The sequence below is a fragment of the Oryzias latipes genome, chromosome 8 (genome assembly GCF_002234675.1).
Source record: "Oryzias latipes chromosome 8, ASM223467v1".
In the NCBI taxonomy this organism is placed as follows: domain Eukaryota; kingdom Metazoa; phylum Chordata; class Actinopteri; order Beloniformes; family Adrianichthyidae; genus Oryzias; species Oryzias latipes.
The window spans coordinates 12789340-12805157 of NC_019866.2; the positions used below are offsets into that span (position 1 = coordinate 12789340).

The 15818-nt window shown below is 39.4% G+C and overlaps 1 protein-coding gene across 2 annotated transcripts in view; it reads left to right on the forward strand.

The window, feature by feature from the left end:
- The window catches only part of LOC101163820 (brain-specific angiogenesis inhibitor 1-associated protein 2-like protein 1), a 26619-nt gene continuing 10801 nt past the window's right edge, over window positions 1-15818 (forward strand). The window contains exons 1-6 of one of the 2 annotated variants that reach the window (XM_011478237.3): window positions 1-363; window positions 2168-2243; window positions 2363-2449; window positions 7081-7142; window positions 10360-10431; window positions 12406-12540. In XM_011478237.3, coding sequence (XP_011476539.1) covers window positions 313-363; window positions 2168-2243; window positions 2363-2449; window positions 7081-7142; window positions 10360-10431; window positions 12406-12540 — 483 coding nt within the window. In that variant the 5' untranslated portion in view covers window positions 1-312. Of the gene's footprint in view, window positions 364-621; window positions 708-2167; window positions 2244-2362; window positions 2450-7080; window positions 7143-10359; window positions 10432-12405; window positions 12541-15818 lie in introns of those variants that run through there. The other variant, XM_011478239.3, reaches the window with a different exon arrangement.

Consider the following 15818-nt stretch of genomic DNA (forward strand, 5'->3'; position numbering starts at 1 on the left):
CCTACAACAAGTTTGACAGCTCAGCCTTTAGTCTTCAGCCGCAACAGCACCGCATACTTGGATTTTCTCCTGGAATTTATTATTATAATTTTTTTTTACCTGTCGGCTTTTTATAATCCTTTTTCATGTTGCGTCTCCTGTTAGCTATGAGGGAATTTATGCGTCCGTAGGTTGACTCACTTCTCCCACTTCTTTTTTCTTTTTTAAGTTCACGTTGGAGTTGTTTCTGTGAAACACATATCAGAAACCTACTTTATTATTTTTTAATTATTATTATTTTTAATCGTTTTGGACGTGACAGAGAGGACAAACATGTCGAAGAGCGCGGAGGAGGTGAGCAAGCTCACCGAAACCACATACCGGGTGAGTACAACAAGTTAGCTGAGAACACAACAGGTGCCATCATCACGATGAGGCAGAGGGAAAGCGAAAAAATAAACCTTCATACTTAATAAACCTTTGGGGGGGAAAGCGTTTTGTTGCCTTTTAATGGAAAAAAATCGATTTATTTAAGAACTTTCTGGATTAAAAGCGACTTTTAAGGAACACGTGCTGAACAGGTGTTTCTAATTAATCTCCCTAATTATTTAGCAAAGAAGTCCCCTCATTCATTCTGATGGAGGTGGACAGAGGCAGTTACCTAAGAAACGGCTTTATTGTGTTTTATGGCGCTCACTGTGTGGCATCTAATGCAGAAAAAGACTTATGTAAGCTATTGTGTCTCTGCTGTTCAGTCATCTGCATTTTCGAGCCGACTGTGGAGCTCCCAAAGGATGCTAAAATGATTAGCCTGCTCCTGTTTTAGCGTCATTAATATTTGACTTCACGGTTTTTTTAGATTTATGAAGTTAAGATTTTGTCCGGACCCAGACCCCCCCCCCCCATTTTATTGACTTTTTTGTTTACAATTTGGATCTCAAATTTTTATCCACTTAAAAAGAAGTTTTCATTTCCTCCCCCAAATCACTTGTTTAGACATGTTTCAACAAATAAATATATAAAACTAGGTGTAGGACTGCTTAAACATTTTGTACAGACATGTTTCTTTGTGAGAAAGCCATAAAATAATCTTAAAATAAGTAATTCAGCTGCTAAGTTAGCTCCTCAACAGCCCCTTAATTCAGACCTTATAGAGCAGTTCAATGAAAAGTTTACTTAAGGTAGAATTTTTGTGGATGAAAAGTGCTGATTAGATAAGAACTAATTTGAGTTCTTTACAAATTATGAATGACAGTTTGATATTTTTTAGCATTTATAGCTTTAGTAATAAAGTGCTTGAAAAATGAGTGGGTAGAAGAAGAAATCTCTTAATATTTTTTATGCATGCATTTTTACATAATAAACAAATAATCAGTTTTCACGGGAACACAACAGAATAAAAGGGAAAGAAAGTATCAAGGTACCAAATGGAAACAAAAAGTTCACGATTGTTGAATTTGTACTATACAAAAACTATATTAAATTGCTCCACATTTGATTAATGAAATGGAAAAGAAAGGAATACTCTAAGACATGTGAAAGGTAAAAGAGTAACAGTTTAAAAACCTAAACAAACTTTAAGGTTTAGCATTGACTTGAAAGATGAAAGTATAGCATGTCATGGATCCATTGAATCAAAACTGAAAAGTGCTTCATAATGCTTAGCTTTTACTTTCGAGCAAAAGAAAAAAGAACTACCCTGTTCTGGATCACCCAGTTCCTCTGAGTTCATAACATACCAGAAGATGTGAGTCAGTTTAAATCTGTTCCGTCTTTATGATTCTTGAATAGGCAGGATGCCAGAAGTGAGTTTGGAGCTGATATGATCTGAACGTCTTAGCTAATGCTTAAGACTTGAAGTGAATCAACATCAGCATCCGGTCATGACGGATGTTAGATCAACCTTGGTTTTCACATTTGACAATGAATTTATTAAGCCCTGTTTGGGAAAAAATAATCTACTAAAGCAAACAGTAAGTTATTAAATCAGGTCATCAGATCAATCCCTTTTTAAATATGCTTAAGTACTTACTGACCACAAAAACCATATTTTTGTATAAAAACAGTTGAACCTCTGAATGTTAATACAAAGACTTTGTGGCTAATGAACATAAGTTGTACATATCGATGTATGATTTTCTTCACGTTTTATGTGGCTTTGCTGAACTCTTTTACTCTGACTTCACAGAACGTGATGGAACATTTCAACCCAGGGCTGAGGAACCTGGTCAACCTGGGGAAGAACTATGAGAAATCAGTTTCTGGTGAGTTTCCTAACTACTAATCCACAGCTGTTCAGAGAATGGGGAGCGGGTTGATTGAGGAGAGTTACTAAATGAATGAATCTCACACACATTCCTCTCCCATCTTTTCTCCTTTCTAGCCATGGCAATGGCAGGAAGATTGTATTTTGATGCACTTTCTAAGATTGGGGAGAACGCTACATCCTCTCCCGTCTCCAAAGAATTGGGTAAGTTTCCACGCTCCCGGTTTTTTTCTAAGACCAGACTTCCAAACCAATATTAAGCCTATGGGGAGTTCAGGGTGTCCAACCACCGCAACAGGCAATGTCCTTGGATTAACTCTGCATGGTGCTTCTGTGTGTGATAAACTCAGGATAACTCTGGCATAGATTTGGATTGGCCCTCTTTTGTTTCCAGCCAACTCCCCAAGCCTCAGTTGCCGCAAACTAATTTATGATCCAAAGATGTCTGGCATCCTGAGTCGCTGTCACAAGTGGCACACTCTGACTTTACCCACTGAAGGCCTCTCATGTCCCCTGGTGATTGGCAGCAAAAGTGCTAATTAAATTCAGGAGCACCATGGAAGTGCCACCTGGTGTTGTTGCTTTCAGTTTCCTGTAGGAAATTATGGTTAAACGCACTCCCCTAAAAAATAAACTCTCCTGTTGTGCTGAGATCCCTGGTGGCATTAAAAAAAAAAGCAGGCCGCTCTTTTGTGGTCAGTCTAAAGTTATGCTGGATACACTCAATTATATCAGTAAATGACAAAATGCCAAAGCTTTTCACATCCTAGACAAACATACTGGACTTCAAAATGTCACCTTGGTGCCTGTTGGTCTCTGATGGTTTGAGAATCTAATCATTTAGCATTTGTATTTAAAATGGAAAGAAAAGTAATACATGAAAGGTTTATATGGTGTTTAGTAGATCAGTGTTTGCACCAGGCAGAGTTGTGTTGTTGTTTCTGTCACAGAATGTGAAGTGTCTCTCCTGAGCTGCAAACTGCTCCCACAAATGAAATCTGTGTCTAAGAAACCTGGAGGCAGGTTTTCAGCTGCGTGTATTTGAAGTTGGTGTTCTAAAGGAGCATAAAAGCATGAGCTGGAAAGCCTACTCCTTTTTAAAGAAACATGGCATAAGCTTCCTGTGATAGGAAATTGAAGGAAATGGGAGGCGGTGCCCATTATCACACAAGTTAATCTAAGGAATTAAAAAAAGGAGAAAAAAGCCAGTTTAGTTTGTTTAAAAAATTAACAAAAAAAGTCAAATCATTGGGTTGACCTACACACATAGCTGGTCTTACTAAGCAGATTTATGTCGGGTAAATCATTACATTCCCGCTGAGTCAGACTCACCTCTGACATGTGGATGCACTCCAGGAGGAACACAGTTAGACACGCACATCAGTTTAGTCTGTGCCCTTCTGCCGGGTCATGTATGGAGAGCAGGAAACACAAAACAGGAGTCAAACTCTCTGTGCACTTCTGACCAGGCAGAATCTGGGCTATTAGGGTATTGAGACTTAAATATATTTTCAAATATAAATAGCATAGAGTTGGATCTTCTGAAAAACAACACACAACACAAAATACAAAAAACTGATTGGGAATTACAAAATACACAAGTGAATAAGCCATTTAGTATTTAAATGGGAAAAAAACACAATCTTTTGGGTGGATACGGGCTGTCTGCTAGCAAAAATTGACATGTCAAATTTTTAAAGAGCAACTTTGATGAAAATTAGCTTTTTGGAGTTGTTAACATGTTCTTGTGCCATTTTTAGGTGATGGAGGACATGTATAAAGGAAATTAAATGTCAAATTCCATTTCTGTGTGGTCCTTTATTAGATTAATTGCTATACGGGTGCATTTGACTAAGACCTAAAATGACAAATTGACTTGTCGGTTGACCTCAAAGAAAGACATCAATTTGCATTATCATATGCTGGGAAATAAATCATCTTTCAGGTTAAAGAGTGTATACAGATGTGAAATGAGCATCTCATTGATGGAGGGCAACTGCTGTCTGTGTCTGTAACCCAAGCTCCTCTGACACATTATCAGACACCCAACACTGTAGAGAAGCACTGAAGGATCCGTTGATGTTGCTTTACCGTGTTCCTTTTCTTTAAACCTTGTGGGCAAAGCTTCCCCGTCTTTGTTTGGATGCTGTGTATTAACAAGTGTCTGACTCTTGTGCTGAAAACAGGAAGAGGTAGTTCAGGTGCAGCCACACAGCTTGTGTAGAGGTAATTAGAAACAGCGCTGCTGTAATTCATTCAGTATGTTCTTTCCTTGAGGTGTGGCTGAGTCTCTTGAGGCTGAACTCTCATGTTTTGTTCCTCAGATGAGGCAACACTAAAGGCAACTCTGCTCCTAAATTTAAACTACCTGTAATACATAATATGTGATGTATTGACTATTATTTTAGTGTCCAGAATATTCATTCTCACCCAGCAAACCACCCCGCCCCCAAACGCAAAACACACAATAGCTATTTTTGAAATGGCATCATATTCATTTTACATATTTCAAACATGTTTGCATGCTGCTCCCAGTATCTGTCACAGATGTAGATTATTCTGTCTACAGGCAAAAACAGTGGAAGCGCTGTGGGGATTTTAACATGCCATTTCATCAAAAGAGGCTCCGAGTCATTGCTGTAATTAAACCTCGATCTTGTTCATTTTCACCGGTTCTGCGTCGTCTGTGCTCCCTGTAGGCTGAAGAGCTAACGGCTAAAGAAAGTATTAAATGTCTCTTGAAACCGTTTGTAATCTATTGTGCTTCATTTAGAGCAGGTTCTTTCTCTGTCTGCCTCACACAGAAAGGAGAATGTCTGATCCATGCAACTGATTGCAAAACCAAAAAGTCAGAGAACCCAAAATGATCAAACGTGGTGATTTCTTTCGCCGTTTTGTCATGGAGTGGCGGTTATCCGCTGTGTTCTAAAGGAAGTCGAGTTCTTGCACAACTGTGTTTCCATGGTGGAATAACAGTACACACCACCTGTTTGTGGAGTCTCATGATGTTGCCATCAGTGCTCACCTCATGCCGACACACGTGCTCTCACAACTTGGATCAATCAAGCACACCCGTTGCCCAGCAACATCCGGTATAGATAACGACAGCAGGACACAAATGACATGTTAGTCATGTTTGTTGTTTTTAATCCTCCTGGACTGATGCAGTGAATTCCCTCTTTTTAGTTTTTTTTTTATTATTGCTCTGGCTGCATAGTCCTTAAACACACCTGACATGCCTTTCTTTACAAACCCTTATCTGCCTCACCATGAACCTTATCTTGATACAGTGTCTACTCCCTTAACCACACAAATCCAGTCATTGCTCCCACTCAGCTTCTGATTTTGCAGCCCTGTCAGGGTGTGGATTTACTTGATCCTGTTGCATTTTCACTGTTTGAGCTGCAACAGCTCAATCTCTCCATCAGGCAAGGTGTGGCTGACAGGGAAAGGCAGAGCAGGGAGGAGGCCTGTTTACACACTGACGAATGCCCGGGTCAGAGTGATGGATCTGCCTGCCAGCAGATGGAAGGGCTGCGGAGGAGTGTTTTAACATGTCACAAGGATGTTGAGAGAGGGATTTTCTGTTTTTACTTAAAAAATCGGAAAGAAGAGGTTAAAATAATTCTAATCCAAATTGTGTTTTTTGGTTCTAAGAGGGTGATGACATATTTTCAAGGATGAAGCTTTTAACAATTTATAGTCATACATTTAGCCAGTTGATTTAAAATAGAAGAACATCTATTTCCTTCCCAAGTTGCCACATTTCTTTTTGTCCCACTCTTTCTTTAAACACTTTCAGCTCAACTATGCTGTTTCAGCTTCTAAGGATTGATGTGCTTTGAAGTTTTGAAGCTTTGTGTCATCTTAAATGATACAATAAAAAAAAAAAATTGACAAAAGATACCCAAAAAAAGTATCTTTTGCTTTCACCACTATTGAATAAGAAAAAAAACAAGATGTCAAAATATCAATTCATTATATTTTTAACATTTAGTCAAAAAAGAAAAAAGTTAATTTGGTGAATAAATCATTAAACAGCTCCTTCGCATCACAAAAAGGTTTTTCATTTTTACCAAAGTCAAAAAAATCTCTAATCTAATGCACCTGTAATGTAATATAAAACGAAGTACTAACAAATTGATTGACGAAAACTGTATTTCTTTTTATTAAAATGTATTAAAGTGTATGGACGCTGAAATGTTGTGTTGTTGGGTTGAATTTACTAATCTGCTGGAAAAGCAAAGTCAAGATATTTACTGAGCTATTTCATTTTGAAATGGCATTGTGCAATCTTATTTTGAAAAGCAAATCTGCTAAACCAATGACTTAATAATTTAATGTTTGAATGTTTTAAAGCAGTACAAAGTCAATTAGGAGAATTAATTCAAGCATATAATTAATTTTAACACAGTTCTTAAAAATCCTGTTGGCTGATCCAAATCTTTAATGTGAAATTAGGATTAGATCCCTCTTAAATGTTTTTTTTTTTTTAGTTCTTTAGATAAAAACAGAAGATAACTTGTCTGTTTTGTACTTATGTTTTCTGTTATGATGGGCAGCTTTTCCAAAATAATCTTTTTTTTTTTTTAAATGGTGCACCTCATTCAGAACAAAGTACATTCAGACCTTCATGTTCTGTCTCACTATTCTGGATCTGCTGTTTTGCTTTGTATAATTTGATAAGCTTTATTTATCTGTTAGAGCAAAAATGGATGGATAAAGGAAAACAAAAACAAAGAGGATGTGGTTTGATTACATCTTATCTGCATGTCTTCTGACTTTATCCTCCGCATTAAAGTTTGCTGTCTGTTCCTGTTCTTTCTGTCTGGCAGGCGCAGTCCTGATGGAGATCTCTGAGGTCCACAGGAGAGCTCAGTACGAGCTGGAGGAAAATGTACGTGCAGATGTTTTTAGCTCATTCAAATACCAGCGTCATCTAATTGCGCTCTTGTCATTTCTGCCTCGCCCTGTTGTCAGACACGGTCAATTTCCGTCGCTGTCTCTCTGCACATTTCTAAAAAAACACAACAATACAAATGATCTCAAAGTCATTTTTATTGGCACACACTGTCTGCCAGTCTTTTTTTTCTGTCTATTCAGACTGGACACATTTGGTGCGCTTTAAGTGAACCAGAGTTAGTTTCCCCCAATAATCCAGACCAAATTTTCAGTCTGAATACACCCAAGCGGACCCCTGTTCTAGGGTTGGGCGATGTCCCTTAAATTGGCCGTTGACGATGTTTGCTGTCAACCATCGGGATGGACGATGACATCGTCGGGGGGGGGGGGGGGGGGGGGGGGGGGGGGGGGTTATTTTTACATTTTTCGTTCTTATATAACTGCTATTCGTTTTTTTGCTTTTTTCATTTTATTTCCCCAACTAATGACTAATCCACGATGATCCAGTATAAACTGAGGGAAGTGACTTTAACAAAAAAAGTAACAAACAAAATAGAAAAGATGTAGTCCGCTCCCGCACCGGACCGGCGGAGCGTGGACTTACAGCTTTGTGTTTGAGGGGAAGGGGGGGGGGGGTGCTTTGCTACATGAGCGCTATGTGTGTGAGATTTAAGACTGCGATCCGTCCCGCAGCTCTAGGGGTACTACCTACCGAACTCAGAACCGGGTCTAAACGTGTGTCTGAGCACAGCTCGTATCGTCAGCAGACACACAGCGGCGATGTGAGGCAGAAATGTCGCTCAGTCCTTAGAAAACATTCAAACAATCACGCGGATTTGTGTTTCCAGTCGTGTCCCGACTAAATAAAGGCTGATGTTATTCTTACACGTTTACGTGCAGCCAGCAAGCAGCACCACCCAAAGCTAATGTTGTTAGCCCGTGTTAGCATACTGCTAATCCTGGCTTCGTTCAGAAAAAGCACTGACCACACGGATTAAAATTCAAATGATGAGCGAACAGGTGTTTGATAATAACCGTAACATTATTAAAAGCACGTTTAGAAGATCATCTCGTATTTTACCGAGCTGACATGTCAATATATATAGCCGCTCGGCGCTGTTTAACAATGTTTTGTATTGAATTGTTACATACAATAAAGTTTGAAAAAAAAAAAAAGCCGCTCGGCGGAGTTTATATCCTTCCGTTTTTCAAACCCTACTGCGCATGTGCGAATGATTTATTCCGACGGAAAGTGTGACCTTAGTGAACGTTTTTATATTCTGAAAACATTTTTCTGGGCCCATGTACACGGTTGGATTCTAATCTGACCATTGATCCCATCAAGATATTTTGTACATGTAACCGCGGCTTATGGTGTCGACGCGCAACGTGGCGGGGGCGTGGCATCACGATGGTGGTCTCTCCATCGGGATGTCAGTCACCCATCACGATGGACGATGATATCGTCCATCGGCACAACCCTACCCTGTTCGGGACCAGGAACTGCTCTGGGATCCATCTATGGAGGAGGTCTCTGTTCGTTTCCTATTGGACTGAGCTTCGGTTCGCTCTGAGATTCCTTAGTCAGGATAAAATCCGTTCCCTGAACGGAACAACTGAACCAAATCGGCCGACGTAAACAGAGAAGGAATGAGGCAACAGATGAGCTGCGGACAACTGTAAAGCAACGATTGTTGTGTTATCAAACCGGAAAAAAAGAGTCCAACTGTTTTTTGTTTTTATTAGAACGTTTATTTTAACACCGCTAAAAACGCCTCTAACATACTTTTCTGTGTGTCGTTGGGAGGCATACGCCAAGAGGCGCTGCTGTGACGTCATCCTTAAAGCTACATTGTTGTTTCTTAACAGAATTCTCTTAAAAATTATGCAATATCATCACAACGATGAGACACAGCAACTCATTGAGGTGTGTTTGGATTAATTCAGACTCAGACAGTTTTTAACGCGATACACATTGCTTCTCACTGTTTTCCTGACAATCTATGTCGTCAACACTTTGCAGCGTACCTTCTGAGACACCGCCTTGCCAGAAACCGCCCTGCAGCATGCCTCCACTGGACAAAAAAAGCCAGTAAAAGGTGTTGAGCCTGATGTTTATACAGACGTTCCAAACTTGTGAGCGAAATATAAAGTTTGAATGAACTAAACGATCAGGACTGACAGAATTTCTGCCTCTAGTTGCTTTGCCTCTGATGAGTGAAGAGATCTTCAGTCACGTGGTTTTGTTTACAACCTTTAGTCCGGAACAGGAAAGTCCCCTTGACAGCAGTCTGATTACAGACCAAACGCAACGTTCAGGGCTCGATCCGGACCAAATTAAGTGGACTGGGTCTGGACCAACGGATTTTTCCAGTCTGAATACTTCCTTACTCTCATCTGCCTCCCTGCTTCATGAGGATTCTGAAACATCAGCTGAATGGATAAAGGGGGAACACACGAGGCTTATTTGCTTGATGAGAGCTACTTCAAGTCTCAACATGTCCGGGGAAAACCTCAGTTGTTGCAATTACTGTCGCTTTGCTAAGAAGCTCTAAAATCTACAGTGGCAAAGCTAAAGCTCTCAAACCAAACGGTGGATGTTTTAGCTGTTAATGTGTTGGAATCAAAGCTGAAACAATTTATTTCACTGAAATTTAATGCTGAAAAAAGTCTCACACAAAAGATGTTAGAATGTGCCAAGGTGTGAAATTCTAATTTGAATTTATTTGTTTCAAAGATGTTTGCACACTTCTGCATTGAGAAATCAACCATAAATGGTTGCATTTGAACTTGGCGGTCAGAGTAGCTGCTCCTCACAACATGGCTGATAATTTTGCGTGGATTTGCTGTGGTGAGACATGACTATTACACAACCTCGACGGTCTTTGATGTGCTTTCAGAAGCGGTATCGCCCAGTTCACTGATCTTCTTCACAGGGGTCCAGACACAGAATCTCTAAAGAAAGTAAAAAGCCATAACGCTTTAAGACAAATGATTGAAGGAAACATGGAGAAAATGAGAAGACTGTGTGGCACCATTAGATTCTGACTCATTCTTAAGTGCAACCTTGGAGTTGGCTCTCACCCCCGCACATATGCTCTACAGTATACTATAAGTTATTGCTCTTCATGTGTTATTGCACTGCATCCTTCAGTTTTACATTATAATCACCTGCTTCTTTCTTTCTCTTTTTTGTACCCACTCTCTTGAAGTTTAAGAGGTTCCACAGGGACATTATAACGGAATTGGAGAGGAAGACTGACATGGATGTCAAATATATGACGGTGAGTAATTTCTGCCTCTATCCTCATGTGGAGGCTGCATATTGACTCCTCCAATAACTCTGCCATTGTAAGATAGATAAAAGATCCTTTATTTTGCTGTTCTAATTTGCACATTTCACTGTATTACAGACGTAACAGGTGTGTAAACGCTCTGTGTACGGAGAGGTTTGCCAACTATCATGTAAAGTGGATCACTAATAATAGTAATCACTTATGTGAAAACACAGCATTGTTCTCATAATGTGCAGCAGTTCAGGGCAATCATTTTCCATCATTATGGCTGTCGTCATGGCGATTAGCGTAACATTGCTTGTATCTGTGTCTTTTGGCAAAAAAATGATGATTCTAGAAGCTGCTCTGACAATTATGTCCATGTGTTTTAAAAACAAACTTTAATCAGACAGGATTGATCATTTCTGAAAAAAATAAAAAATAACACTGCAAATCCCTAAATATACGGTTTTATTGTTTCTTCCTTTTTGTTTTGTTTAGAAATGTATTATTCCTATTGATTGGATGTAAAAACTAGACCGAATGTGTGTGATGTCACTCAAAGAAAATGACTTGCTTCAGGCTCCAATCAAATGAGGTCAATATAGTTGCCCTTTTAGCAATATGGACGCCACCACGTCTGACCCAGACAACGTCAGCATGCAGTGATTGGTCCGAGTCGGTCTGAGTCATTGTTTCTATAGTAGCCACCCATATCAATCAGAAGTGAGCTTGTTGGAAGTCCACACGCCTACCACTGGACAACGCGTTCAGGAGAATTTGTCAAACATTTTGAACATTTAATAGGAGATCACATACTTTTATTGTAGGATCTGATTGATCAGTTTATAACTTGAACTACAAAAAAATAAAATGAAAAAGTAGGGTTTGCTAGAACATGTTAAAAAAAGGTAGTAGAGCAACAATGGTTATTCATTTACAAAATGACTATAGAAGTCTAATGCAGTGTTTTTCAACCTTTTTTGAGCCATGCTATACTATTTCAGTATAGTACAGTCAGTGATAATTCCAAGCACAAAATCTACACCCTCTCTCTGGCTCCACCATTGACTCATCATGGCGACGTCCATTTCACATAAAAATGGTGACTGAATTGACTTCCTTTCGTTGGAACCAGAGGCGAGTCATTTTCCATGGGTGACGTCACACTTGGACGGTCCAGTTTTCCTTTACAATCGACAGGCTCCACCAAAGCGACAACATTGAACTTTTTTGTGTGTCATTAAAACACAACAAATGAAGAAAAAAAACATTATTCTGAAAAACGAAGGTTTAGCAGCAATGAAGTTATAATTTTTTTTGAGTTTATTACAAACGTTTTTCTCAGTTTTTTTAGGGCCATTTCCCTGCATTGATCTGCTTTGCTGCATCATCACAGTAAAATTACTGTACAGTAAAAAAACTGTACTGATGTTTAGCCTGTCCGTTAGAGACTTCCTGTCTTGACTTCTTCATTGAAATGCATGAAAAGAATTTTTAAAATTGACTTTGAGCTCTGTGTTGTACCAACAAACACCTGAAGGATCTGGGCCATCACCTGACTGGGAAATAACACCCTTATTTGTTTACTGAACAGCCACATTTCAAAGAAGCAGTTGAACAGACTGCAGCAGGTTGAATTTGTTGTACGATGATAGGAGGCGACTCAAAGCAGCAATAAAAACGTGTATCATGAATCTTACCAATAACATGAGCTTTAGTCCTGTCTGTATTTTTCATTTTTCATATTTTTAGCTCTTATTTTTATTAGTTGGTAAAAAATAGGTTTTACTTGTCTGATCTCACTTCATATTTAAATCTACAGTTGGGGTAGCAACAATGTGTAAATCTTCTTTAATACTTGATTTTTATACCAAAGTTCACACTGTCTCATCATATGTTCACTAAACTTTATATTAAAAAACCAAAACTCAAATATGGATATTAACCTTTGATACTTCATGGGCCATTCTTCTGATCCAGGCCACATTTAAGAGATACCAGACGGAGCACAAGATCAAACAAGACTCTCTGGAACGGTCCCAGTCCGACCTGAAAAAGCTGAGGAGGAAGAGCCAAGGCAAAAATGCTAACAAGTACGAGAACAAGGAGAGTGAGGTGAGTCTGCTAAGAAAAAACCGCTCCCACAGAGACCTGACACACGTTCCTTCTTTGACGCACACACTCAGGCGTGTTCGTACGTTCATAGATACTCAGACACAAACGTTCATTCATAAACCTTGACGTCTGAGACGTCAATGAGGAGCAGCAGCAGAGGGGTAGTGTGTCAGATGATTGTGTGTCTGTTTGTCTAGTCTGGTCGAAGAAATGTTTGGATTCTGTGTGCCGTCTTTTTTCATGAGGAATCATACTTTCATTGTTCATCCTACTTTTATTGAGGCATCTGATTGGTCAGTTTATAACTTGAAAAACTTGAACTAAAGAAGCACTGATGAAAAAACCTTTCAAAATTTCAACATAAATCTGTTTATTTAGAAAATTATTTTAATTCACTCTTTTTTTTTAAATTCATAGAAACGATTTAGCTAAGTGGCTAAAACTTAAAACTATTGTAGTAGGCTGTTTTCATGATAGCACCCCATCAAGTTTAATGTCAAAGCTCAAGCAGATCTTATATAACCAGCCTACCACTGATCCTGTCGGGCAGCCAGTTTGCCTACGTCTGTGTGCGTGTGTTTGTGCGTGCATTTGTGTGTCCTTTTAAGGGTTTGTGTATTTTTGTCAGGAAAGTCTACCCTGCCCAGGGCCGGTGGACTGGTTGCACTAACACAGAAAAAGGGAAAAACCACAGCTATTCGGGTTCATGCTGATTTTGTTTTAGGATTTGCGGACTTGATTCTGCATATACTATATTTTAAAAACTGCAGGAGAGGTTGTGGTATAATATCTGCTGGCCAAAACGAAAAAGCAAACAAACATCTCATTCACATATTTCTTTGTGGTGGTAGGCTGGATCAAAGTCCTGCATGGAGCTCCATAAGCTCTGCAGTCTGTGGAGCAGCATGTGGTGTTAGGATTCAGCCTCCTGCTGCTCTCTTTCCATAGAATGCACAGGTTAACACCACCGTTTATGCTAAGTTAATTAAAGCAAAACAGGTGAGCAACTGTAACATACATTTGAAGGTGGAGCAGCACCTAATTCAATAGATTTTAGCAGCTTTTTATATTTCCTTTTTAGACGATATCTTGCTATTGTATTTAGAAGCTCAAACTCAATTGGACTTTATATACAGTATATATTATTTATTGGGATTTTGTGCAAGCCAGAGTACAATGTTTCTTCTCTTTAAATGCAGATTTTACTCTTTCTGTTCTCATTTTCTTTTGCTCTTAAAATTTCTCCTTGTTTTTTTTTTCTCACCTTCCCACTAGGCCAGGACTCGGCCTGGAAATGAGCTTTCCTTCTCACTTTCTTTCTTCTCGCTTCTTGCTAAAGGCCAGACTTGTGGCTTAAAAGGTTCCAGAGACACAGCAGTGGGTCTGTAAACAGGCCAGCATGATATCAGAGCGCAGAGAAATGAGCTTGAAGCTTCACATGATTCACTGATCACCAGAGACCCTTCAGAGAGACGCGATGGGAAACTAGCACAAAGGTTTGGAGAAAGACTCATACAAACTGTCGAAAAACGAGTCCAGAAAAACAGATTCCATTCATGGTCTTAGTTTATCAGCCACTTTGGTATTGCTGATGAGGAAAATAAAAATGTATTCTTTGAGGATAGTTTTTTTGCTCTTTTGAATCTTTTTAACTCGTTTTTTTCTTTTCTTTTTTTTAAGGCAAAATGTTTGCAGCACCGCCTTCTCATGAGAATTTGAAGACTTTAAAGATGTGACTTTATGAATCATAACATATTTTAAATTTGATTGTTGAACTGCAGTAAAACACTAGTAGGCATCCAAAAAGCAATGAATGTAAAAGGACAGTAAGTTCAAGAGATGCTACATTTCTGCTGTTTTGTACGGTTGGTTGTTACAGAAACTTGCGCTTACTTGTTTTGTGCATGCATGCATGAATCCAAGCCAGTTGTGTGATGCTTTTGAACAAAAACAATGTCGATCATTCTTAGTGAAAGGTAGCGTCATGTGTTTTTGTTGGACACTTTCTTTAAAATTAAAAAAAGGATTTATGAAGTGCTTATGGCAAGGACAGATTTTAAAATCAAGACACCTTTTTTATAATTTAGCACATTTATGTTTTTGTTGCATCTGGATGTCTATTTTAATTTTTTTTTACCTTAAACCTAACACTCTAATAGGATCAAAACAAATTTCCTGGTTACTGGATTTTGTAGATTGCTGTAAAAAGCCCTCTACTGCTGCAGCTCCCTGGTAAATGCAGCCATTTAAAGGCGGCTGCTGTAAGCCATGAACAGAAAGGTGTGTGTCTTTGTGTCAACAGCCGTTATAGGTGTGTCAGTTCCAGCCAGTTTGATGAGATGTGGATCTCACAGGGAGCTTCAGCAGCACCAGCCTAGTCACGGTTGTTGCCTCATCCAGGAGGTACACAAAAGTTCAGATAAATGCACTAACACACCATAAAGAGAGGAACACTTTAAAGTCCCAGTGGGTTTTTTTTTAACACAAACATAATTAAAAGACAAAGTATGAAGTGACGAAACCCAAACACGTGCTGTGTTTAGTAGAGGGCAAAACGATTGAAATGCTCTTCTAGGAAAAGCGATTAATGTTTCAAACTTTTACATTTGTTAATTCTAACAATTCAAAAGGTTTGCAGCCGTGAACAGTTCCAGGCCGATCAGTAGAGCAATGGGGAATTCAGGGATCTCTGCAGAGCCGTTGGGGTAACGGACCTTATATGTGTAACAAATGCAGACCTTCAACAGAACATGAGACGGAATCTCTCTGAGGTTGACTTTATTGGTTTTGCTCTCAGTTAATTGTCCAGGTAGCTTTGATGGTACCAGATGTTGAGGCATCTTCTCTCTTCACTATGAATTCATGGCTGTCCGAAGAGATCATGGCATCTGGTCTTTCACAGCCACCATAACTTTCCTCGCTGTCCATCTTTTTCCAGGACTCTGTGGGTCCACTGCTTAGGCGTCAGACGTCTAGCTACACAGAATTAATTTGCAGATACCCCCTGTGTTGTTTTCTTGGACATAGTTTTTGCTGAGCAGAAGTAGTACATTAGAAATTCACATCTTCCTTGTGGGCTGGACCATTGGCATGGAGCAACCCTGCCCCCATTTCCTATCACCCATCTGCTGATGCGCTCTCCTGCTAGCTTACAGCGCCTCACACCCCCAACCTAACATTACTGGCACAACAAAAAATTCCATCCAGCCGTACAGTTTTGAACCAGATGCCAGCTCGGACGAGGGAATTGAAGACGTATATGGATCTAGTCGCCTACA